Source organism: Ctenopharyngodon idella, chromosome 10, assembly GCF_019924925.1.
Source record: "Ctenopharyngodon idella isolate HZGC_01 chromosome 10, HZGC01, whole genome shotgun sequence".
Taxonomy (NCBI): Eukaryota; Metazoa; Chordata; class Actinopteri; order Cypriniformes; family Xenocyprididae; genus Ctenopharyngodon; species Ctenopharyngodon idella.
In genome coordinates, this window is record NC_067229.1 from 45,401,832 (window position 1) to 45,426,237 (window position 24,406).

General features: G+C 36.9%; 1 protein-coding gene across 8 annotated transcripts in view; it reads right to left on the reverse strand.

Moving 5' to 3' along the window:
• Positions 1-24,075, reverse strand: part of mctp1b (multiple C2 domains, transmembrane 1b) — a 38,055-nt gene extending 13,980 nt beyond the window's left edge. The window contains exons 1-12 of one of the 8 annotated variants that reach the window (XM_051909862.1): positions 23,787-24,073; positions 22,188-22,684; positions 13,891-14,005; positions 13,593-13,735; positions 12,483-12,562; positions 11,927-12,068; positions 8,855-8,893; positions 7,580-7,759; positions 4,748-4,878; positions 4,425-4,611; positions 3,644-3,737; positions 837-939 (exon numbers count right to left, since the gene is read on the reverse strand). In XM_051909862.1, coding sequence (XP_051765822.1) covers positions 837-939; positions 3,644-3,737; positions 4,425-4,611; positions 4,748-4,878; positions 7,580-7,759; positions 8,855-8,893; positions 11,927-12,068; positions 12,483-12,562; positions 13,593-13,735; positions 13,891-14,005; positions 22,188-22,684; positions 23,787-23,949 — 1,874 coding nt within the window. In that variant the 5' untranslated portion in view covers positions 23,950-24,073. Of the gene's footprint in view, positions 1-836; positions 940-3,643; positions 3,738-4,424; positions 4,612-4,747; positions 4,879-7,579; positions 7,760-8,854; positions 8,894-11,926; positions 12,069-12,482; positions 12,563-13,592; positions 13,736-13,890; positions 14,006-18,216; positions 18,349-22,187; positions 23,617-23,786 lie in introns of those variants that run through there. The other 7 variants (XM_051909863.1, XM_051909868.1, XM_051909866.1 and 4 more) reach the window with 7 other exon arrangements.
• Between the last annotated feature and the right edge of the window lie 331 nt (positions 24,076-24,406).

Sequence of the window (24,406 nt, forward strand, 5' to 3'; positions counted from 1 at the left end):
ACTCTCGTTAAATCACTAAAACCAAGTCATATCTATGGGCCAAAATATCACAAAGACTTGGCACTAGGATCCTTTGACTCACTGGGCCAGTAAGAAACCACCCTGAACCTACCCAAAATATTCTGCAACTATAACTTAGCATAGTATCTTCGAATCAAGACAATGTCTATTGCACCATTCATATTTTCTTCAGAAAATGTAAACATTTGGTAACACTTTATTTCGATGGTCCACTTTAGAGATTCTACTAACTATAAGTAACTTTGCAACTACATGTCAACTAGCATTAGAGTATTAGTAGACTGTCTGTTTAATATCTCCTAAGACTTTATTGTGATGATTCCCCAAAAGACATTGTACAGTCTATAAGTAACTTTGCAACTTATTCTACTATCCTGAACCCTTACACCCTACTACAGTCTACTAATACTCTAATGAGAGTTAGTTGACATGTAGTTGCAAAGTTACTTATAGATAGTAGATTGTCTAAAGTAGACCATTGAAGTAAAGTGTAGCCAAACATTTTGTAGATTAATATTATTTTCGCTACCCTGTGGTTATAAGCTTTTTGAAAGTCATTGCAATTTGATAAAAGATAATGAAAGCATTTTACCCCTCATAATAAAGTAAAATAGGATAAATTTTCATGTATAATTACATGTATGTATTATATTCAATTTTCTAAACAATCAAGCCAAATTGCTGCTGATTGTTGGTTTTGTAAATGCAATCCACTCTGCATGTTTGAGTCCAGGTGTCAGAACAACTTCATCAGCTGTGAATATTTGAATTTGTCCTCTGTTGGGAGCAGCGGTGGATGTGCATAATGAACTCACAAGGTGAAGACTTTATTCCACTCGGGGTTCAGTGTCTTGTAGACCGTGTGTGTCTGCAGACGGTCGTTACACAACTCTGCAATGCAGAACGGGTCGCTCTTTCCTGAAACACAGTGTTACATTCAAAAGGTGTTAGTTTAAAATTCTGAGATATTAAAAACTGAGATTTGAATATGATATGAATTAAATGAGAACCATGTAATTAAATATTGAACTCTGTAGCTATAAAACATATAAAGAAAATGCATTTCTATTAAGTATTTTTTTTTACTTGATATTAATAATAAATGATACATTTATTTAAAACAGCTTGAAATTGGTAGAGCCTTGATGCCGTGTCTTGTGCCATACAGTAATTTAATAAATATTATCATTCAAAGCTTGAGGTCATTAAATTAATCAAAAGTGACAGTAAAGACATATGTAATGTTTTATTTGAAACAGATTACTATTATAAATAAATGCTGTGATTTTGAACATTCAATTAACCTAAGAATCGTGAAAAAACAGAAATATGAAGCAGTACAACATTGATGTAAAAAATGTTTCTTGAGCAGCAAATCAGCATATTAGAATGATTTCTGAAGGATCATGTGACACTGAAGACTGGAGAAAATTCAGATTTGATCACAGGAATAAATTAAATTTTAAAAGATATTATAGTAGAAAACAGCAATCTGAAAAAATGTGTATATATATATATATATATATATATATATATATATATATATATATTCTTTATATACTTTATAAAACCAAAAAATAGCTTGAAATTATCAAGTGTATCAGAAATCAATTATCAGACCTGAAGCAACATTTACTCATACATGTGTGTATTCATACACGGTGATCATAACATGTCTACGAGTAAAGCATCTATGACATCTGTGCTGAAACTGCGTAATTTTACACATCTCCCACCACTTGCAAGTTGTTTTGTGAAATCTTCGGCCTAATTCTGGCAAGCACTTTGCTAGAAAAACATTTTTAACAATAAAAATGTGAGGGGGGAAAAAAGAGTCGTTGTGGGCGAATGTAGGCGGGAAAAAATGTAGAAGAGCAAAAAATCAGATTGGAAAACTTAAGTCTTTTTAAAACACAGCCTGGGTGAAAGCACTGAAAACAGACTGTGTGTGTGTGCAAAAGCTCTTTAAAAGCCTTTGTCTGTCCACCATGGTGTGGTATTAGAAGAACCGTGAAATCAGAACCCATGAGGTGGGCCGCTCCTGAGAGAACAGTAAACCTAAAAAACTAAGAGACTCGTCTCTTTCAAACAGTCATCTTTCCATCATACACCTCCTGAAGAGAGACTGAGGTGTCGACCTCACTAAAACCTTCAGAAAAATGCTTGGGAAAGAGTCTTATGGACTATCCAGTTTACAGCCAGGTACATTACAGATGTTTAAAGGTGTTTAGAAATCAAATAGATTCAGATTTTTTTTTTTTTGAAAAACACTCCTAAAAGTTGTTTAATTTGTTTCAAATTTTTACGCAAAAAAAAAAAAATGTTTTTTTGCACAATGGCAGAATTGCTCAAAGAGTCATATCTAGTGAATTAAATAGTTTAAAGCATAGCATACGCTCTTAAAAACAAAAGGGGGTTTTCACTGTGATGCCCTAGAAGATCCATTTTTGGTTCCCCAAAGAAACTTTCAGTAAACAGTTCTTAAAAGAACCATTTTTTTCCTGGGTGAAAAACATTGTAATAATCTATAGAACTTTTTCTCACTATAACAAACCTTTTGTGCAATGGAAACGTTCCATGGATGTTAAAGGATTAGTTCACCCAAAAATGAAAATTCTGTCATTTATTACTCACCTTCATGTCGTTCCACACCTGTAAGACCTTCATTCATCTTCAGAACACAAATTAAGATATTTTTGATGAAATCCGACAGCTTTCTGTCCCTTCATAGACAGCAACACAACTACCACTTCAAGGCCCTGAAAGGTACTAAAGACATATTTAAAACAGTTCACGTGACTACAGTGGTTCAAACTTAATGTTACTTTTTGTGTACCAAAAAACAAAATAATGACTTCATTCAACAATATCTAGTGATAGTCGATTTCAAAACACTGCTTCATGAAGCTTCGAAGCTTTACGAATCTTTTGTTTCGAATCAGTGGTTCGGAGAGTGTATCAAACTGCCAAAGTCACGCCCCCCAGTGGTGAACCATTGAAATTTCGAAACACTCATGACATAATGAAGCCTCGTTTACTGAAATCACATGACTTTGGCAGTTTGATACACGCTCCGAACCATTGATTCAAAACAAAAGATTGGTAAAGCTTCGAAGCTTCATGAAGCAGTGTTTTGAAATCACCCATCACTAGATATTGTTGAATAAAGTCATTATTTTGTTTTTTGGTGCACAAAAAGGTATTCTCGTCGCTTCATAACATTAAGGTTGAACCACTGTAGTCACATGAACTGTTTTAAATACGTCTTTAGTAGCTTTCTGGCCAATGAAAGTGTTAATTATCTTGCTGGCAGTGGAGGCCTCACTGAGCCATCAGATTTCATCAAAAATATCTTAATTTCTGTTCTCCCGTTCTTACGGGTGTAGAACGACATGAGGGTGAGTAATTAATGACAGATATTTCATTTTTGGGTGAACTAACCCTTCAAAGTTAATGCCAATAAAGAACCTTTATTTTTAAGTTCATGATCATGACTTTTTAGATTTTATACATTTCCATGACTTTTCCAGGCCACCTGCTACTTCCAGGTTTTTCATGACTATAGGAATTCTGGTTATTGTTCACTAAGCACAAATGAATTCATGAAGCGACACGATTTTACCTGTGACATCAGCAGCCATCAGCCCCTCGGCCCGCAGGATCTTTACCTGCACGATTCCTACATCCTTCACGTTAAAGAAGGACCTCATAGGACTCTGAAAAAAAGAACAAAAACACATCAGAGAGGCCCAGGACTACATTCACAGCGAGCAGTAATACATCCATATGTTTCTGACAGCTCTATTTTGGCCCTAACTTTCTCTAATCCCCTGTCAGAGTCCGCGAGCAGTTTTGTGTCCATGTCAAAGCCGCTCGGCCGTGGACATTGAGACAAAAACACTGAGCCGCCACGCCAGATTATCTGGTGGCTCTCACGAATACATCTTCATTATGCAGCTGTTATGAAAGAAGGTCAGTCTGCATTGGTGGTGAGTTTCTGTAAGCCGTTCACTGACCGGCCCTCCAGGGGACAGTGGCAGGACAAAGACAAACCGTGAATAGAGAGGACAGACAACTCTGAGAAGAGCGAGATGTCTCTCTCTCTGTCTTTGTTTCTTCTGAGGTACTCCACCGTCGTCCAGTTGTGAACGAGACCATGTTAATCCAGTAGTGCACTGGACTGTGGTCATCTTACGCCCCCTTTTGGTCACAGAAGTGTACTGCAGGCTGGAGCATAACCAGTTTCTGAGCTGTCAAAGCACTCTCTGCAGGAGGACAACTTTGTCTCTCAGAGGAAACTGTTAGCAGCAATACTTGCTGTGCAGTGTCAAATACCTTTATGGGGATGTCAGGATCTTGTGTAGAGAAATTTAGACTGTTTGGCTGTGTTACATCAAACTTACATATCTCTTAAGGATCTGCTGGCGTTCCTGTGGGTCGTCTAGTAGGTTGACAGACAGGTCAGAGATTGAGACAGCGACTGTGGCGGTGAGAGTCACCAGCAATACCAGCGTCCCTTTGTCCTCCTCCAGCTCAAGTTCCAGCTTATGTGTCTTCTCTCGGCTCAACTTTGACAGATCCAGCTGACATCTAAAATTAATAAACACCATTCTCAACACATATACAGTACATCTTGTAGGTAAAATGTCAGAGGCAAAGGCATAATCATGGGTTCGATTCCCAAGTAACAGAAAAAGTAAATATCAGCATTTGAAATCAGACTCACTGGCCGATGAAGTCATCTCTCACTCCAATGTCTTTGTCCCAAACTGAGATCTCCAGAACGCCTCCCTCCTCATCAAACAGATGCAAGTCAAACTGCTCCCTCCACTGAGGGTTAAGGGTCTTGGGAATTGTCTGTTTGCACAGAAGAGAAGAATAAGTTACTGAGAAATATTCTTAGACTAGTTTTCGGTCTGCTGATATGTATAGTGAAGTGTTCATCATGTGACATTCAGGTTGTCATGATGATGGGGAGATGTTGAGAAAGATAGACAGAAAGACAGAAAGAAAACAGAAATAGAAGGAGCACTTTTAATGTCAGGTGGCAATTGATTCCATTAATGTGGAGCAGCAACTGCAAAGGCTCTGGTCACCTTTCGATTTAAGACGTGACCGTGGGACATGTAAGAGAGCTTTATTGGCAGATCTGAGGGAGCTGAGTTCAAATAAATAAGATCAGAGATATAAGATGGGGCTTGAGTTTTAAAAACAAAATTTTGAACTGAATTCTGAAAATGACAGGAAACCAGTGAAGAGAAGCGAGGAGTGATATGATCACGTTTTTTGCACTAGTTAACAGTCTAGCTGATGCATGCTGAACCATCTGCAAACGTGCCAAGGTATAAAGAATTACAATAGTCCAGCCATGATGTGATAAATGCATGAATAATTTTTTCCAAGTCTTGAAAGGAAAGTGTCGATTTAAGTCTTGAAATGATTCTCAATTGATAGTAGCCGTTTTTAACAACTGAGCTAATTTATTTTTCAAGACAAAGCTCAAAGTCAAAGATAACACCTGATTCTTTTGCATGTGACTCAACATATGGAGTGAGATTGTCTAAGTAACTAGCTATAGAGTTTCTGGTTTTGTAGGGCCCAAAAATAATCACCTCAGTTTGCCATCCAGCATTTCATATCCTCAAGACAGTCCATGAGAGGCTGCAGAGAATCTCTAGATTTCAATGGAAGATACAGCTGAGAATCATCGGCATAGAAATGAAAAGAAATGTTATATTTCCTAATTATATTACTGAGCAGAGGCGTGTACAGATTAAAGGGGGGGTATCACACACAGTTTCTGCCAATCTCATGCTAATCTTGAGTACCTATAGAGTAGTAGTGCATCCTTCATATCTCCGAAAAATCTTTAGTTTTATCATATTTATAAAAGATACATACGCTGTACCGAGTCTTTCCGAAAACAGCCGAGCACCTGGAGGCGTGTCGTGTGAGCGGAGCTAAAGAGTGACGAGCACGCGCAGCTTTTGCGTAGCGATCGTCTGCAAGCTATCAATGGTCAGTTAAACAAATGTATTTAAACACACACAATACACCATCGCATTATCCCTGGATAACTTTTAAATCACGTAGGCACAACAAAACAGACATTTGAAGCAGTTTTACTCACCACCTGCGGTTCCGACTCATGACCGGGATCATTCCCGCTGTGACCGCTCCATCTTTCAGTTTCAAACGATCTGTAAATCCAGTGTAGAACTGGGCCTTGTTTATGAAACCATAACCGCCGATCCTGAGAGCTCGAGCAGCCACGGAAAAACACAAGATATTCTCCATTCATTTTAACCAATAAAAAAGTGATTGCAACTATCAGTTTCTATGGTTAATTTAATAACAAATATCGAGAGCACAAAACTCTCAGCTCCTCTTAACGCTGGGTTCTTTGGGAAGCAAGGTTATCTTTCCCTCACAACCAAAAACACACTTCTTTGGTGACATTGTTGATTTCGTGAAGTCCTGTGACCTGTCGACGACTTCCGTAAAGCCAAACGCGCGTTGATGGGCATGCTCTTGCGCTCTCGCTCTGGTCGACGTTTGTGCGTGCGCTCTTCCGGGAGAAGTGTCTGTACAAGGAATTCCAGACCTTTATGCTGTTACAAAGGCCCATACTCGAAAAAAAGATTGCAAGTTTATGAGGATTTGGAAGAGTATTTTTGGCACAGAAATACTCTGTCAAACGTCCAACTCGTGTTTTGAAACTTTGGCCATGTTTAGCATGAGAATCCAACTCTTTAATAGTGTAAGAATGCATGAAAAAGCATTATACCCCCCCTTTAAAGAGTAATGGCCCCAAAATGGACCCTTGAGGAACCCCACAAGAGAGAAAAAAACTGGCCAAAAGATTAAGATTTGACTCAAACCAGTGTAGTGCTGTATCCTTAATGCCTACCCACTGTTCAAGGCGTGACAGAAGGATATTGTGATCTACCGTGTCAAAAGCGGCACTCAGATCCAGTAAAATCAAAACTGCATTTTCACCAGAATCAACTGCAAGTAACAAATCATTCATCGCTTTTAACAAAGCTGTTTCAGTACTATGATGAGTTGTAAAACCTGATTGAAATGGTTTAAGTACCTGAGTCGAATTTACAAAAGGAAGTAACTGTGATAGGACAGCTTTTTCTATAACTTTTGAAAGAAATGGTCATTTTGAAATAGGACGATAATTATTCAAACACTTTACGTCAGCATTGGGCTTTTTAAGCAACAGCTGGACAACTGCATGCTTTAAAAATGCAGGGACAGTGCCAGAGACTAAGCAGGAATTAATTATCACTTGAATGCTAGAACCAAAAGAACCTTTAATGATGTCAGAGGGAACAAGTTGTAAGCTCCTCAGATCTGAGAAAGATCTATTGAAGATCTATTGAATTTACAGTGCAAAACAAAATTTTAGGGGTATGAGAATATTTACTAATAATGTCAGAGAAGTATTTAACTCTTGCTTTTTTAGCTGCTTTTTGAAATAGATAGATAGATAGATAGATAGACAGATAGATAGATAGATAGCATGTTGAAATGCTGCAGTCATTCATACCTTACTCTTGTACTTCTGAGGGCCTAGTTTGAACTTGACATAAGGGTCACTGAAGCCGTTCTGGTCCATGGGGATGAGGTTGCGACCTTCTATTAGTCTGATGCTCACAATGCCCCTCCACAGCTGAGACTTCTTGTGCAGGTCCGACAGTCGAAGATTCTGCTGCTGCAGCTGCTGTTGCTGTGGTCCACACACATATCACAGGACATTAAAGGGTTACTTCAGTCAAAAATGACAATTCTGTCATCATCTACTCAGCCTTGTGTTGCTCAAAATTTGATACAAAATTAGATGCTTTTGTCCATACAACAAAAGTGTGTGGTGATCGCAGCTGCAAAGCCCTAAAACGATAATTTGAGCATCATGAGGCTATGTACACTACGTTCAAAAGTTTGGGTTCAGTATGATTTTTCAGTATTTTTATTCAGCAAGTATGCATTAAACTAATCAAAAGTTACAGAAAAGATATTTTTTAATGTTACAAAAGTATTCTATTTCAAATTAATGCTGTTCCTATTCATCACAGAATCCTGAAAAAAACATATTTCCACAAAAATATTAGGCAGAACAACTGTTTTCAACACTGATAATATTAAGAATTTTTTCTTGAGCCGCAAATCAGCATATTAGAATGATTTCTGAAGGATCATGTGACACTGAAGACTGGAGTAAAATTCAGCTTTGCATCACAGGAATAAATTACATTTTAAAATAGATTTAAATAGAAAACAATTATTTTAAATTGTAATAACATTTCACAGCATTACAGTAATGCAGTCTCGGTGTGCAAGTGATTTTCTTCAAAACATTAAATACATTTTACCAATACCAAACTTTTGAATGGTAGTGTACATGATGACAGAATTGCCATTTTTTAGTGAACTATCCCTTTAAGACAAAATGTTCACAATATGTAAAAGACTCAAAGAGTGTGGAATGTTTTCACACAAACCATGAATGAATGGGTCACCAAAGCATGAAATGCAAATGTCTACAAAAAGGCATGGCCCATCACCCTGAGAGATGCATGACTGTGCCATCTAATGGAGCTGTGCTGATAAAACTCTTCATCCTCTGACCAGACTGCTGCAATTCTGACCCGTTTCTGATATTTAGGACTCTGTTCAGCATTGCACACAAACCAATTTCAACAGACCATCCATATTGCATAAGACATTGTGCAAAAAGTGGCTAACAGAGCAGATACCTCATGTGGGACGGTTTACACAGCAGCTAGTCAGAGAATTTGGGGGCAAACACTCTTTCTTTTTTTACCTTAATGCATCCCTTCCAGCTTCTCCTCAGTAGCATGGTCTACAAAAACAACAGAGCAGGTCATATGTGTTACTGTTAACGCCACGCCTAAATCCGATCAAGAGACGCATCTTCTGACCTGATGATCAAAGCCGCCCATCAGACTGTCGTTTCATCTGTTTGTGGAACACCATATGAATTTCGATGTGCTCTACGGCCGCCTGCAGCAGGTTTCTAATGTCTAATTCAAAGTCATTTCATGCATTATGCAGACAGCACAAACGTCCCATCATACCAGCACAGTATGTCTCAAAGAGCACAGAAGAGTCATTTTGGAATAGCTACTTAAATAATTTTGCAGACTGTGCACAGTATGCAATTTTTTTGGTACTGTATTTAACAACGCTTGACTTGATCTTGCATGGTTCAGTGTGACTTTTTACATAAAATGGATTAAAAATAGCAATTTTTTTTTTGCTGCATAACTGGAGGTGTCACAGAGAATGTAGAATGTAGTACACTACTATTTGAAATGTACATAACGCATACTGTTTCACATACTTTTTTTTTTTAAATAGTAGGCAGTATATATACTACCATTCAAAAATTTGGGGTCGGTAAGATTTTTTAATGTTTTTGAAAGTCTCTTATCCTCACCAAGGCTGCATTTATTTAATCAAAAATACAGTACAAACAGAAATATTGTGAAATATTATTACAATTTTAAATAACAGTTTTCCAGCTGAATATTTTAAACTGTCATTTATTCCTGTGATCAAAGCTGAATTTTCAGAATCATTACTCCAGTCTTCAGTGTCACATGATCTTTCAGAAATCATTGTAATATGATGATTTGCTGCTCAAGAAGCATTTATTATCAATGTTGAAAACCATTGTGCTGCCTAATGATTTTGTGGAAACCATGTCACACTTTTTCAGGATTCTTTGATTCTTTCAAAGAACAACATTTAGTCTAACTGAAATATTTTGTAACTGTCATTACTGTTATTGATTAATTTAAAGGGTTAATTCACTCAAAAATGAAAATTCTGTCATTAATTACTCACCCTCATGTCGTTCCACACCTGTAAGTCCTTCATTCATAATCAGAACACAAATTAAGATATTTTTCATAAAATCCGATGGCTCAGTGAGGCCTCCATCAACAGCAAGACAATTAACACTTTCAATGCCCAGAAAGGTACTAAAGACGTATTTAAAACAGTTCATGTGACTACAGTGGTTCAACCTTAATGTTATGAAGCGACGAGAATACTTTTTGTGCGCCAAAAAACAAAATAACGCCTTTATTCAACAATATCTAGTGATGCCGATTTCAAAACACTGCTTTATGAAGCTTAACGAATCTTTTGTTTCGAATCAGTGGTTCGGAGCGCGTATCAAACTGCCAAAGTCATGCTCCCCAGTGGGGAACTACTGAAATTTCGAAACACTTATGACGTAACAAAGCCTCGTTTACTGAAATCACATGACTTTGGCAGTTTGATACACGCTCCGAACCACTGATTCGAAACAAAAGATTCTTAAAGCTTCATGAAGCAGTGTTTTGAAATCGCCATCACTAGATATCGTTGAATAAAGTCTTTTTTTTTTTTTGTCGCACAAAAAGTATTCTCGTCACTTCGTATCATTAAGGTTGAACCACTGTAGTCACATGAACTGTTATAAATATGTCTTTAGTAGCTTTCTGGGCATTGAAAGTGTTAATTATCTTACTGTCAATGGAGGCCTCACTGAGCCATCGGATTTTATCAAAAATATCTTAATTTGTGTTCTGAAGATGAACGAAGGTCTTACAGGTGTGGAACGGCATGAGGGTGAGTAATTAATGACAGAATTTTCATTTTTGGGTGAACTAACCCTTTAATGCATCCTTGCTGAATAAAAGTATAAGTATATATTAAAAAATGCACTGACCCCAAATTTTTGAATTGTTCACGTTTTCTAAAACAAGACAACTAGATGTTAAGGCTGCTCGATTATGGCAAAAATCATAATCACAATTTTTTTTTCCAATATTACACAATTAGGAGTTGGTGATATCACTCAAAATTCGCGATGACATCATTTTTGTCATGTGCAACCAAGCCGGAGCGAGTATAAACCAGGCTTGAGGAACAGCACAAGTTCTCTTTCCCAGCGTAATGCGCTTTTAATAACTCTTTTTAATATCAAATAAACTGCCAATTAAGACAGTCATTGTACATGATTTGATTGATTTGGACGTTATATGTGTGGCCATTTAAAGTGCCCCTATTATGCTATTTTAAAGTTTCCTAATTTTGTTTTGGAGTCTCCTACAGTATGTTTACATGCATCCAAGGTCAAAAACAGTTTAATTTTCTCATAATATACACTACACATCACCTCATTTCTCAGAGAGTATGAAAATGGTTTCTTTGAAGATTCAGTCTCTCTAAACCCGGCCTTTCCAAAAGCCTGCTCTGCTCTGATCGGTCAGACGGCTCAGTCTGTTGTGATTGGTCTACCGCTTACAGCGCATGTCGGAAACGAAACATCCATTTCCATATCTGAATTTCAGCTCCAGACGCCTCCTCAGTGATGGCTTCAGTTTTTCTGCATCAACTCTTCTCGACATGCCAACAACACATCCTAAACTCTTCCGGTCTCAGCTACAACTACAGTGTTTGAGGGCGGGGCAAAGTAGACATTGTTCGCAGGCAGCCAATGAAGACCATAGGCTGGCATTATCAAATTTGTTACATTGTTACATAGGTTTGTTACAGGAAGTGAAACTGGAATTGCTGATGACTCATTTTATTTGTCGTCCACTTTGATCTTTAAAACTTTGCAGACCTTTTACATTCACAAACAGCTATATCACACACTGTATGAAAGGTCTGAATCTAAAAAAGCATAATAGTGGCACTTTAAGAACTTCCTGAAAGCTAGAAATAGTTTCTACAGTCTGAAGAGAAAAGTGTTAAAACAAATGTGTGGTTTGTAAATGTGTCAGAATGTGTGGATGCATGTAGAGAGTTTGCTGGCAGATTTCATTTTCTCTACCTTTTACAAGTATAAAACAACATTAATCTGCCAAATGAGTCTTACCACCTGTCTGAGGGCCTCTCTGTCCTCTGTACTTCTTGGGAACAGAGTGACCACCAGCTCCAGAGAGCCCAGGTCCTGCTCAGAGCAGTGAGGATCTTGAAGGTCCAACCGAACATCAAGAGGTCTGCAACAAAAACATGGCCTGTTATGACCACCATTATAGGTGTTAAACTACAAAACTACTTAAAGAAATGTGAAACTGTTTAAAATGACAATGTCCACTCACGTTGTGGCCGCACATGACCAGCTGAATACTACTATTCCTATATCTGGACACTTTCAGTCACGCAGTAAAATAATAATGGGTGACAAGTCACAAGCGTTGTCACAACAATACTTTTACAATGGCATCGGTGTTATGCTGCATCCACAGAATTAGATGTCAGAATAAACTCTTAAATAACAACAAAATATTAGCAAATATTAATTTCATGAAACTCCTCTAGATGGTTAACTAAAACATTCGAACACCATTTTAACGCTAATTGAAAATGTATTAATTTGACACTATATCTTGAATTCTAATGTCTTTGCAGTAATAATGAAGATATGATACCTCAGGTGCTCCAGAGACTCGAGGTACAGGTAAGCTGAGCCCATGAAATCATCTTGAAGGCCAAAATCATAGTCAAACACCTAAAATAGGTCGCAAAAGGGAAAATTCTTAAAGTATCAGAGATCATTCTAGATTTCAGTAGAACACATATAGAAAATCAGACATAAATGTAATTATTCCAAAAGATGTTAACACCTTTTTAATGAGTTTTAAAACTTTATAACTTGTGGTTCAATAAGTGAGTCGGATTAATTTGCTAACTCCTCTGACTGATTGATAACTGTTTTCGATGAATTAAAAATAAGTCATTTGTATTAGAATCGCTCTATATTGTTCATGCTGATGTTTTTGTTTCGCTAAAGAGAACCAGCTCATGAGAGTCATTCAGGAATCGTGATTTTCAAAAATCTGTGTTTTTGATTCACTAAAACAAACCAGTTCATAAGAGTCATTTGTTCAGGAATTGGACTACACCAGTCATGCAGTATGTTTTTGATTAGTTAAAATGAATCACCTCATAAGAGTCATTCATTCGGGAATTGGACTGGACCAGTCACACAGTATGTTTTTTATTCACTAAAACAAACCGCCTCATAAAAGTCATTCATTCAGGAATCAGACTTCACCATTCATGCAGTATGTTTCTGATTCATTAAAATGAATCACCTCATAAGAGTCATTCATTCAGGTTTTGGTCAAAGAAGTATGTTTTTGATTCACTAAAACAAACCATCTCATAAGAGTCATTCATTCAGAAATCAAACTACACCAGTCATGCAGTATGTTTTTGACTCATTAAAACGAACCGTCTCATAAGAGTCATTCATTTGGGAATCAGACTACACCGGTCACACAGTATGTTTCTGATTCACTAAAAAGAACTGCCTCATAAGAATCATTCATTCGAGAATCAGACTAAACCAGTAGTGCAGTAAGTTTTTGATTCATTAAAATGAATCGCCTCATAAGAGTCATTCATTCAGGTTTCGTAAAACACCAGTCAAAGAAGTATGTTTTTGATTCACTAAAACGAACCATCTCATAAGAGTCATTCATTCAGGATTTGAACTACACTATGCTGGAAACAAGCATCCCAAAATGTTTTTTTACCTTAATATATAGAGGCTCTTGTAAATTGTTCACTATCAGGCAAACGCGCTCATCCCAAACCGGGTTAAGGTTCTTGTGAATGATTTTACTGCGGAAAACTTCTTTACCGGCTATTTTGAACTTCACATACGGGTCACTTGTTCCTGAAACACATAACATTTTGATTGCAACATAGTGATTAAACAGCTATTGAGCGTTAGCTTTAAATAGCATATAAATACAAAATAAAACACATTTTGGCAGTGACCACACATTAACATTAACATAACAACATGAGCATAAAAAATGCAGGTCTTACCGCCTCTGTCTCGAATGGCAAGGTTGTTTCCTCTTTTCAGCACAATGTCCAACTGATACATCACTGAAGTGGGCAGTAAAGGCTTTGTGATGCCGTTATCAGCTGCATTAATGCCCTGAAAAAAAACAGACATTGTACCAAAAACTTTAGTGCACATATATGACCTCCATAAACACAGTGTATCCAAAATGCCAAACCTTATAGCATGTGAGAGTTTTACTTACTCAAAAGTGATTATAGGAGAGAACTCTGGTGTTACAATGTTGCAATTTGCGATTGAAATTATGACAGAATGTTGCAAGATGCGAAGAACTAATAAACTGGTGCTGTAAAACCAGCACTGAGAACATAACTTTGAGCTCTTATTATACAGATCAAGTGAAATGCTTTATATTCTGTTCTAACAGTTTTATATTAGAATGCATTAATTTAACTGGACTCTTATCAATACATTTTCTTGTTTAAGTCATATTTTTGGCTCTTATATAGAACTACTGTAGCAGTGTTGTGTAATGGCATGTTGCAACATGAAAAGTTTCCAGTAACAAGTCAATTATCTGTCCACAATGAAATCAAAAATGCTGTGCAATGTAGAATGATCACAGTTAATCAGAACATTTTAACGGTTAGAATGAATTTTCATACTCCAAGTAACTGATTTTCCACAGTTTTCATACTTTTCACAAAGTCAGCAGTCATTGTCTTCAGTATTAGCTGTAGAATCATTTGTGGAGACGTCCATTAGTGGCATGACGCTTCATTACTTCATCTTATCAGTTGTGGTTGGTCACTTTAAATGTCAGTCAGATGGTCTCATCCTGTCTAAGTGGGCAGTTCTTGAACAGATTAAACTGCAATTAAACTAAAATGCAAGAGTCACAAGAGACTAAACTAGATATTTGCTGTCAGTAGTTAATATTTGCTTAGCAAGTGAAGCTCTGAGTGTGTGTGTGTGTGTGTGTGTGTGTGTGTGTGTGTGTGTGATGCCAATTTCACACATCTGACATTGCTTAAAACAGCCTGTTTAAGTTCAGAATAAGTAGCGTGTTGTTTCCGTTGGTGTAGTCTAGTGGTTAATGGTTTGGTGGTGTGAAACGTCGTGGATTCATAAACTACTATCATTGTGTCCTTGAAGACAGTAACTTGAAAACCTCCTTTAAAGAAGCCATATGATGGAAAACAGTGTTTTTGTTTTGTTTTTTTAAATCTAAGAATACTAGATACATGGAAAATAAACATGAAAGAGCAAGAAACCTTGACCATTAGAAGTATAAAAAATTAAATGCCACAAAATTGTAAAATATAGCAAAGGTTTTGGGGATCCATGGGAAGAAAAAGTGTTAAAAATGAAATAAATAAATTGAAAACCTACACTGTAAAAAAGAATTGTTGGTTTAACTTAAAAAAGTAAGTTGCCTGGTTGCCTTAAAATTTTGAGCTCATTGAAATAAAAAATTTGAGTTAATACAATGAAGGCGATTGATTTAAAGGGTTAGTTCACCCAAAAATGAAAATAACGTCATTTATTACTTACCCTCATGCCGTTCCACACCCGTAAGACCTTTGTTAATCTTCGGAAAGCAAATTAAGATATTTTTGTTGAAATCCGATGGCTCAGTGAGGCCTGCATAGCCAGCAATGACATTTCCTCTCTCAAGATCCATTAATGTACTAAAAACATATTTAAATCAGTTCATGTGAGTACAGTGGTTCAATATTAATATTATAAAGCGACGAGAATATTTTTGGTGCGCCAAAAAAACAAAATAACGACTTATATAGTGATGGGCGATTTCAAAACACTTCTTCCTGAAGCTTCGGAGCGTTATGAATCAGCATGTCGAATCATGATTCGGATCGCGTGTCAAACCGCCAAACTGCTGAACGTGACTTTGGCGCTCCGAACCGCTGATTCATAACGCTCCGAAGCTTCAAGAAGCAGCGTTTTGAAATCGGCCATCACTATATAAGTCGTTATTTTGTTTTTTTTGGCGCACCAAAATATTCTCGTCGCTTCATAATATTAATATTGAAACACTGTACTCACATGAACTGATTTAAATATGTTTTTAGTACATTAATGGATCTTGAGAGGAAATGTCATTGCTGGCTATGGAGGCCTCACTGAGCCATCGGATTTCAACAAAAATATCTTAATTTGCGTTCTGAAGATGAACGAAGGTCTTACTGGTGTGGAACGGCATGAGGGTGAGTAATAAATGACATTATTTTCATTTTTGGGTGAACTAACCCTTTAATCAACAGAAACTCAAAATATTATGTTATCTGAACCACATTAATTATCTAAGTTGATTTGACAAAAGAAAAAAATTTGTGATAACAAATCATGAAAATAATTTTTTACAGTGTAGTGTTCTGGGTGTGTTCTATGTGTTTGCCAGGGTGTTGCTAGGGTAGTTGTTTACTGGCCCAGGTCAAAAGAGTCCACCTACAAGAATCTGTGATATTCTGGTCTGTAGACATGGGGTCAGATCGTCCTTCATCAAGTAAAAACCGCAGGTCTGATTACTTAGAAAAGTATTAGCACACCTCTTCTCAACAAACTGCATGATTTGAGGCAAATTTCATGTCTGTAGCACAAATGGTGCGGAACGAGTTACGTGACAAATTGTAATGTTTTAGGTCTTGAGAAAACACAGCGCAACTACCACTAATTGTCACATAAACACACCGGCACTTTTTAAAAAGCACTACACACAGTGAAAGTTCTACTTCCCCTTTTAGCCCTTGAGGGAGAGATGAGGTCAAAAACACTAAATGTTTTTGCAGTGTCAGCTGAAAGCAGGTTATTTGCACTACGAGCCTTTAGGGCCTATTAAACATCCTGTTTAGTGACAGGATTGTCAAAAATAAGGATATAGAATATTTTATTAGATGGGGATTCCCCTTACAACATCCTGGTGCCATCTAATTTACATTTAGAGATCCAATATTTATCTTCCTGCATCATTTCAAAGACAACAATATCTGAGATAACATCTCAATAATATTCCTGCTCCACAAAGATCACCAAACAGAATTCCAAATATAATGAATGACAGGCTTTGTCTCCTCATCTGCTAATTGGTCTGTCAAACGAATTGGTCAAACAATTGGTCAGTCAAACAATCCCCGTACCAAGCTCACAATTCAAACTGAAATTCAAAATAAAATTATATTGGATTCACCTTTTAGATCAAAATTTTGATTTCGAACCGCAATTAGACCTTCTCTTCTCTTTTAAAACACATCAACCACTGCATTGAAAATCTTTACTGAGGTTTGTACTAGCTCATGTTGATATGGATACAGTTGGATATTAGAAACTTCTGTAGTCATGATGATTGAACTGTGGCAAGAGATAATATTTCAGAATAACCTGGCATGGGGTTTAACAGGAAGATGTAGCGGTTTTGACAATGCGGTGGTAAAAGTTACAGAGCCACTTCCTGTTTGAAAAGCAACCTTTTAGCATGGAAAGTATGGGGTCCATTTTAACGGCCTCAGGGGATGTGTGCAAAATGGACTATTAGGTGTAATGTTGAAAGACAGGAAACATGATCTGTTTTATGTTGTTTCCATGAGTGTCTGAAATGTAGCATTTAAGCCCTGAGCAGTCAGACACTAACGTCAGTGAACGTTACCTGTTTGTAAAAAGTCGTGGCTATGATAGTCAACCCACTGTTACATAATATACCTTAAAGTGGCATAACAACTGAATCAGAGCCAAAAAAAACCATTGTTTTAATCTTACCCTTATCATGATTTTATACATTTTTCAGTCGTTTTTCGATTATCGGTCAAAATGAATATCTTAAAAACAAAAGGAAAACTCAAATATATTATATATATATATATATATATATATATATTGTTACAAAAAAAATATATTTAAATAGTCATTCAAAGTTATAGTCATAGCTGACTCATAGTCATTTGTTATTATTGGAGAAAAAAAAAAACAAGTCATAGAAATTGATCAAATTATTTTGGACATTATTTGAAAAAAGTAATGGAAATTAATAACATTAATATCTTAACAACTAATGAAAAATAATGATATTGGTGATAGCAACAATAAATAAACAATTATAGTTTTTAGTATATTAATTTTTAATATACTACATTTAGTATTTACATTTAACATTTAGTTAATAATTTATTTAGTTCATCAGATTTACCTAATTTCCATGACTTTTCCAAGTCAATTCTCTACTATTTCCAGATTTTCCATGGGCATGGAAACCCTGTAGCTCAGCATAACTGCAATTCCCACATACCATGAATTTAAACAGTTAGGGAAACTTAGAGTGTCAACATGCTCACCGAAATCAACTCCTACGAGTGACGCCAATTGTAGAGGAGTTGATCTGAGTTTCAGAGTTACTCGTCTCCGTTGCCAGACCTTGAGTCACGGATAGAAGGGAAAGTGCAGCTAATACAAAACAGACTTCTTTAGAAAAACCATGCTGCTGTTTTTCAAATCTCAGACCTCTCAGAACCCTCCCTCAAAAATCTAAGCACAAAGACAGCTCAGGCAGCTCCATACCAAGACTGTTTTTCAAGTCCAGACATGTAATGGAGTAAACAGACAGCCGAACTCAGCTTCAGGCTATGTTGTTTGTATGACTCTAATCTCAGCTGCACCATTGGTCGCTGTTAAGCCAGTGATGTAACGGATTAGGACGGACATGCATAATGTATACCAAACTTAAATGACTAGCCAAACTTTATTGCTATAGTTTTCTTGTTCATAACTCAGGACAGGAGTCTTCAATTATGTTTATTTAAAGGGATAGGTCACCAAAAAATGAAAATTCTGTCATCATTTACAAACCTTCAGGTCATTCCAAACCTATATGGCTTTCTAGTAACACTCTTGCCATAGTCCACTTAAGACATTCTACTAACTATATAAGTAACTTTGCAACTACATGTCAACTAGCAGTCATTAGAGTATTAGTAGACTGTCTGATTAATATTTGCAAACACTTTATTTCGATGGTCACCCAACATTCTAACTAAGTATCTTTGTAAGTACATGGCAACTTATTCTACTAACCCTAACCTAACGGACTCCTAATACTCTAATGAGAGTTAGTTGACATGTAGCTGCAAATTAATGAGAGTTAGTTGACATGTAGCTGCAAATTAATGAGAGTTAGTTGACATGTAGCTGCAAATTAATGAGCGTTAGTTGACATGTAGTTGCAAATTAACGAGAGTTAGTTGACATGTAGTTGCAAATTATTGAGTTAGTTGACATGTAGTTGCAATTTATTGAGTTAATTGACCTGTAGTTGCAAATTGACCCTTTGCAAAGACCCGCCCCCCTTAATTACTGTTGCTTTGTCCGACAAGCCATGGCGCTGTCACGCCACACAGAGTGAAAAATACATCACGGAGCAAAGAGGACACTGACAACACATCGACAGACAAGACAGAGCAGGTTACTTATGACATTAAACAAAGTCCCAGATTTCAAATTGTGTAATTTTTTAATGTGTTGTGACAGATTGCTGTAGCGCCTTAGCTCAAGCAGTTCGTGAACCGATCATCTCTTCCTACCAGTAAATTTATAGCATCAAATAAACATGAATGAACATGAGAAGGAATGTTGTTTCAAACGCGGAAAGACGTCAGTACATACCATTTTTCAAGTTCAATTCCACCGAGGTTTATCTTCTAACTCCTGACTGCTTTGTCGGACAAAATGGCAGATTCGGAGTTATGATTAGTTAGATCGCTTGTCAATCAAACTCCCGGCGAAGGGTCAATTAAGTTAGTTGACATGTACTTGCAAATTGAGTTAGTTGACATGTACTGGCAAATTATTGAGTTAATTGACCTGTTAGTTGACACATAGTTGCAAATTATTGAGTTAGTTGACCTGTAGTTGTAAATGAATGAGAGTTAGTTGACCTGTAGTTGCAAATTATTGAGAGTTAGTTGACATGTAGTTGCAAACTACTGAGTTAATTGACCTGTTAGTTGACACATAGTAACAAATTATTGAGTTAGTTGACCTGTAGTTGCAAATTATTGAGTTAGTTCACATGTAGTTGCAAATTATTGAGTTACTTGACCTGTAGTTGCAAATTGAGTTAGTTGACATGTACTTGCAAATTATTGAGTTAATTGACATGTAGTTGCAAATTATTGAGTTAATTGACCTGTAGTTGCAAATTGAGTTAGTTGACATGCTGGTTGACACGTAGTTGCAAATTACTGAGAGTTAGTTGACCTGTAGTTTCAAATTAATGAGAGTTAGTTGACCTGTAGTTGCAAATTAATGAGAGTTAGTTGACCTGTAGTTGCAAATTATTGAGTTAGTTGACACGTAGTTGCAAATTATTGAGAGTTAGTTGACCTGTAGTTGCAAATTAATGAGAGTTAGTTGACATGCTAGTTGACACGTAGTTGCAAATTATTGAGAATTAGTTGACCTGTAGTTGCAAATTGAGTTAGTTGACCTGTAGTTGCAAATTAATGAGAGTTAGTTGACCTGTAGTTGCAAATTATTGAGTTAGTTGACATGTAGTTGCAAATTAATGAGAGTTAGTTGACCTGTAGTTGCAAATTATTGAGACTTAGTTTTACATGTAGTTGCAAATTAATGAGAGTTAGTTGACCTGTATTTGCAAATTACTGAGAGTTAGTTGACCTGTAGTTGCAAATTATTGAGTTAGTTTTACATGTAGTTGCAAATTAATGAGTTAGTTGACCTGTATTTGCAAATTACTGAGAGTTAGTTGACCTGTAGTTGCAAATTAATGAGAGTTAGTTGACCTGTAGTTAAATTACTTATAGTTAGTAGAATGTCTAAGAGGACTATCGAAATAAAGTGGAACCGACTTTCTTTTGAGGTACACAAAGCAGATATTTTCAAGAACATCCTGCAGAACAAAGAAAGTCATATAGGTTTAGAATGACCTGAGTTTGAGCTAATTCTCATTTTTTAAATCTGTATTTACTGATCTTAAAATCTGATGCACATTAGACCACCAAGTTTTGCAGATGACCTTACAGAACGCTGCACACTGTTTGGCTTCAAGCCTGTGTTAATGTGTTCATGTGTCTTTACTTTTTAGGCAAGTTCCTCTTCTTGCAAACCAGCTTGGCAAATACCATCAGGCAACTAACTATACAGGGCCAACACAACTGAAATTAACAGTTTGTAGAAAATATCATGGCCAAACTTTACAGGCTTTTGTGGGAAAATAGGCAGACTATTTTAGCAGTCCCAAAAAGGTCATTCTGACATGTTCTTGTGTGGATGGGAATCTGAAATGAGTTTGACTATGCAAACACATCGCTTTGCATGTACAGATGTCAAAAAGGCAATGCACAGAAACACCTGATTCAGGTGTGCATGCATCAAATGCTGAAAATGTGTACAAGGGCAAGGATTTTCACAAGCATGCATGCAACATGAGCGTTTCAGGAGTTGACACCAGAATTTTGGGACTTGCATTGTAAAAAATAATATAGTGTCAAAATCATTCTGTTTTTTTTTTATTGTATTCAAACAGTAGTTGGTTGGGTGCATTCAGCAAAAGTGGGACAATGGGTAAAGTGATGCAAATTAGCTTAATGGTCGATTACACTTTAAATCTAATCCAAGTCATTCTGAAAATGTTTCTCTAACATCATCCTGGTGGATGTGATCAAGCTTCAACATCTAACTGATATCAGCCTATGTGTTACCCTGGTTTTAAATGGTGTATAGCTGAACTATGCCGGTCAAGCTGAGGTGGTCGAGATTAACCTGGTACACCTTGATCAATTTGGTTAGGACTTGTACCTTTAACAATTCAGCTGCCAGGTTACAAAAACTAGTTTAAACTAATATGGCAGAAACCTAATTTATCACTTTTCATATAAGGAAATGCATTTATTGTAGTACTTCAATTGAAACAAACATATTTTCTATAGGCCTAAATTCATTGTTTTACTGATGACCTAAAAAGTGAAAGTCTATCACTGTAAAACAGAAATTACATTAAATATTGTTTTAATACATTTACATTTAGGGGGGCTGTCTGCTGTGGCATCACAAATCCCTGAGGGCTCAGTTATCCATAATACATTTTATTTACCAAAAATCTGTTCTACTTTTGGATAATTCACTTTATTTAAAGCAATATAGTTCCAAAACATCTGCAAATGTGAATGTAGATAAACTAGCTGTTAAGTTGTATAGGACCCAATGAAACCCAAAAACTGCACCCATTACTTATTACTGCAGTGCAATGAAGAAAAAAAAAAAACATCTGAAACATAATAAATCATCTTACCACACTTTTATTGACCTGTTCTTCATTACCATCCATCACAGCATCATCAATGCATGTGGACCCTTGCGGAACAGGTTTATGTTGAGACTGCACCAATTGGGAGAGTGTCGGTTTGGAGCTCACGGTTCTTTTCAGCATCTGGATCTCTGCACCGAGCGACGCTGCTGCTGCGGCCGGCGTACCGACACTCTGCTCCGGCATGCCGCAGCGCGTCCTCCCGCTGTCACCGCCATCCAGGGCTGCGCTGGGCAGATTGGGTTGTGACGAAGATATCGCTCGGTCCAAACCATTTGGTCGTTTCTTTTTAAATATCCAAAACCCACTTTCTTGCTTTCTGTCTTTTTTGCCCAGTTTGGGGCTGCCAGTTAGTTTGGCTTTGCCGTGGAAGGATTTCCACAAGCCCCGCTGATGCTGATGGGACGGAGAAACATCATCCATGTCCAGTTTCTCTTCCATATGATCTCTGCAGTCTGCTGCTGCGTCCCAGTCAGATGTTTCTGCGAGGTTAATGTTAAAAACATGCAAACCGATGCAAATGGCATTTACTTCAGTGTTGTGCTCAGCAGGACATGTTGAGCTTTAAAAACATGTTTGATGCGGAAGTAGAGTGTTGAAGAGGCAAGTTTTTTTCACGCCACATCTGCAAACCTTCATGGTTTTATAAAAAAGACAGTCCCCCAGCCTGTAATCCTCATCCACGCCCAGTATTTTTTTTTTTTTTTTTTTTTAAAAAGTTGCAGTTACCCATACTACATAAATACTGCATGCCATCTATGTTCATGCAGAGGGGTGTTCCTGCCCGCCTCTTATTTAGGCTACATGCAATTCTGTTAAACTTCTTCTACGGCGTGGTATATGTTAATCTGATACGACATGATCGAAGAATGTTCATATGCAAATATGTGTTTTACCACAAGATGAACCTGCGACTGGCGCATTACGCACAGTTTACTTGCACAGCTTGGTGGTATTCAGTTTCCTTTTTTGAACTAGAGTAGACCTCAAGTGAACAAATCGTTCCCGTTCACATTCAATTCAAAGACAGCCTCTAAAGAACCAATAGCATTCGAATGCGGGTCGTGGAAGGAAGATTTAATTGGTTGGACCTACTGAACAAATACGCCCTCTTTGTTGGGTTTGAGTCTAAACGCGTTCGTGAATGAACTAATGAACACGCTCGTGGGGATTTTCTGCTGTAAATATTTTATAAAATCGCTAGTAAACAAACTTAATGGTAAAATTATAGGCTAATTTTGCTTTGTAGTAAGGTGTGAGGAAAACGCGTGTAATACTAAATCTTTCTGGAGTTTCTTAGTAGATTTGAAGACAATCGTTTCAGTCGACTTTAGCGAATTTGCGAGTGAATCGTTGTCTCACTGAACCATTCTTTCGAAAGATTCGAGTCACTGGGATGATTCATAACCCCCACCTCTAGCACAAAAGCATTTTAGTTCGTTACAGTGTACTTTTAACTGTACTTTCAAAATTATATATTTGAATACATGTAGCAAAATAATATACCATGAAAAGTGAATATGGAAATTAATGAGATGAGAGTTAAAGGGTTAGTTCACCCAAAAATGAAAATTAATTACTCACCCTCATATCGTTCCACACCCGTAAGACCTTTGTTCATCTTCAGAACACAAATTAAGATATTTTTGATAAAATCCGAAGGCTCAGTGAGGCCTCCATTGACAGCAATATAATTAACACTTTCAGTGCCCAGAAAGCTACTAAAGACATATTTAAAACAGTTCATGTGACTACAGTGGTTCAACCTTTTTGTGCGCCAAAAAAAAAAAAAAAAAAAATCTTTATTCAACAATATCTAGCGATAAGCGATTTCAAAACACTGCTTCATGAAGCTTCAAGCTTTACGAATCTTTTGTTTCGAATCAGTGGTTCAGAGCGTGTATCAAACTGCCAAAGTCTCGTGATTTCAGTAAACATTACATCATAAGTGTTTCGAAACGTTTAGAAATGTCAATGGTTCACATGACTTTGGCAGTTCTTGTGTCTGACTGTTAGTATGATGTTAGCTCTAAACTGCAAGTTTGTTGAAATGGTAGGAGTGGGGTAATGGGAGCCAAAATTTCTGGGTTAAGTTGAGCCAGTGGCCCTTATGATTACTTATAAAGTATTATTTTACTGTAAATCTAAATTGCATTTCATGAATTTTAGACCAAACATTTTTGATTTTGTACACTCCCTGTATG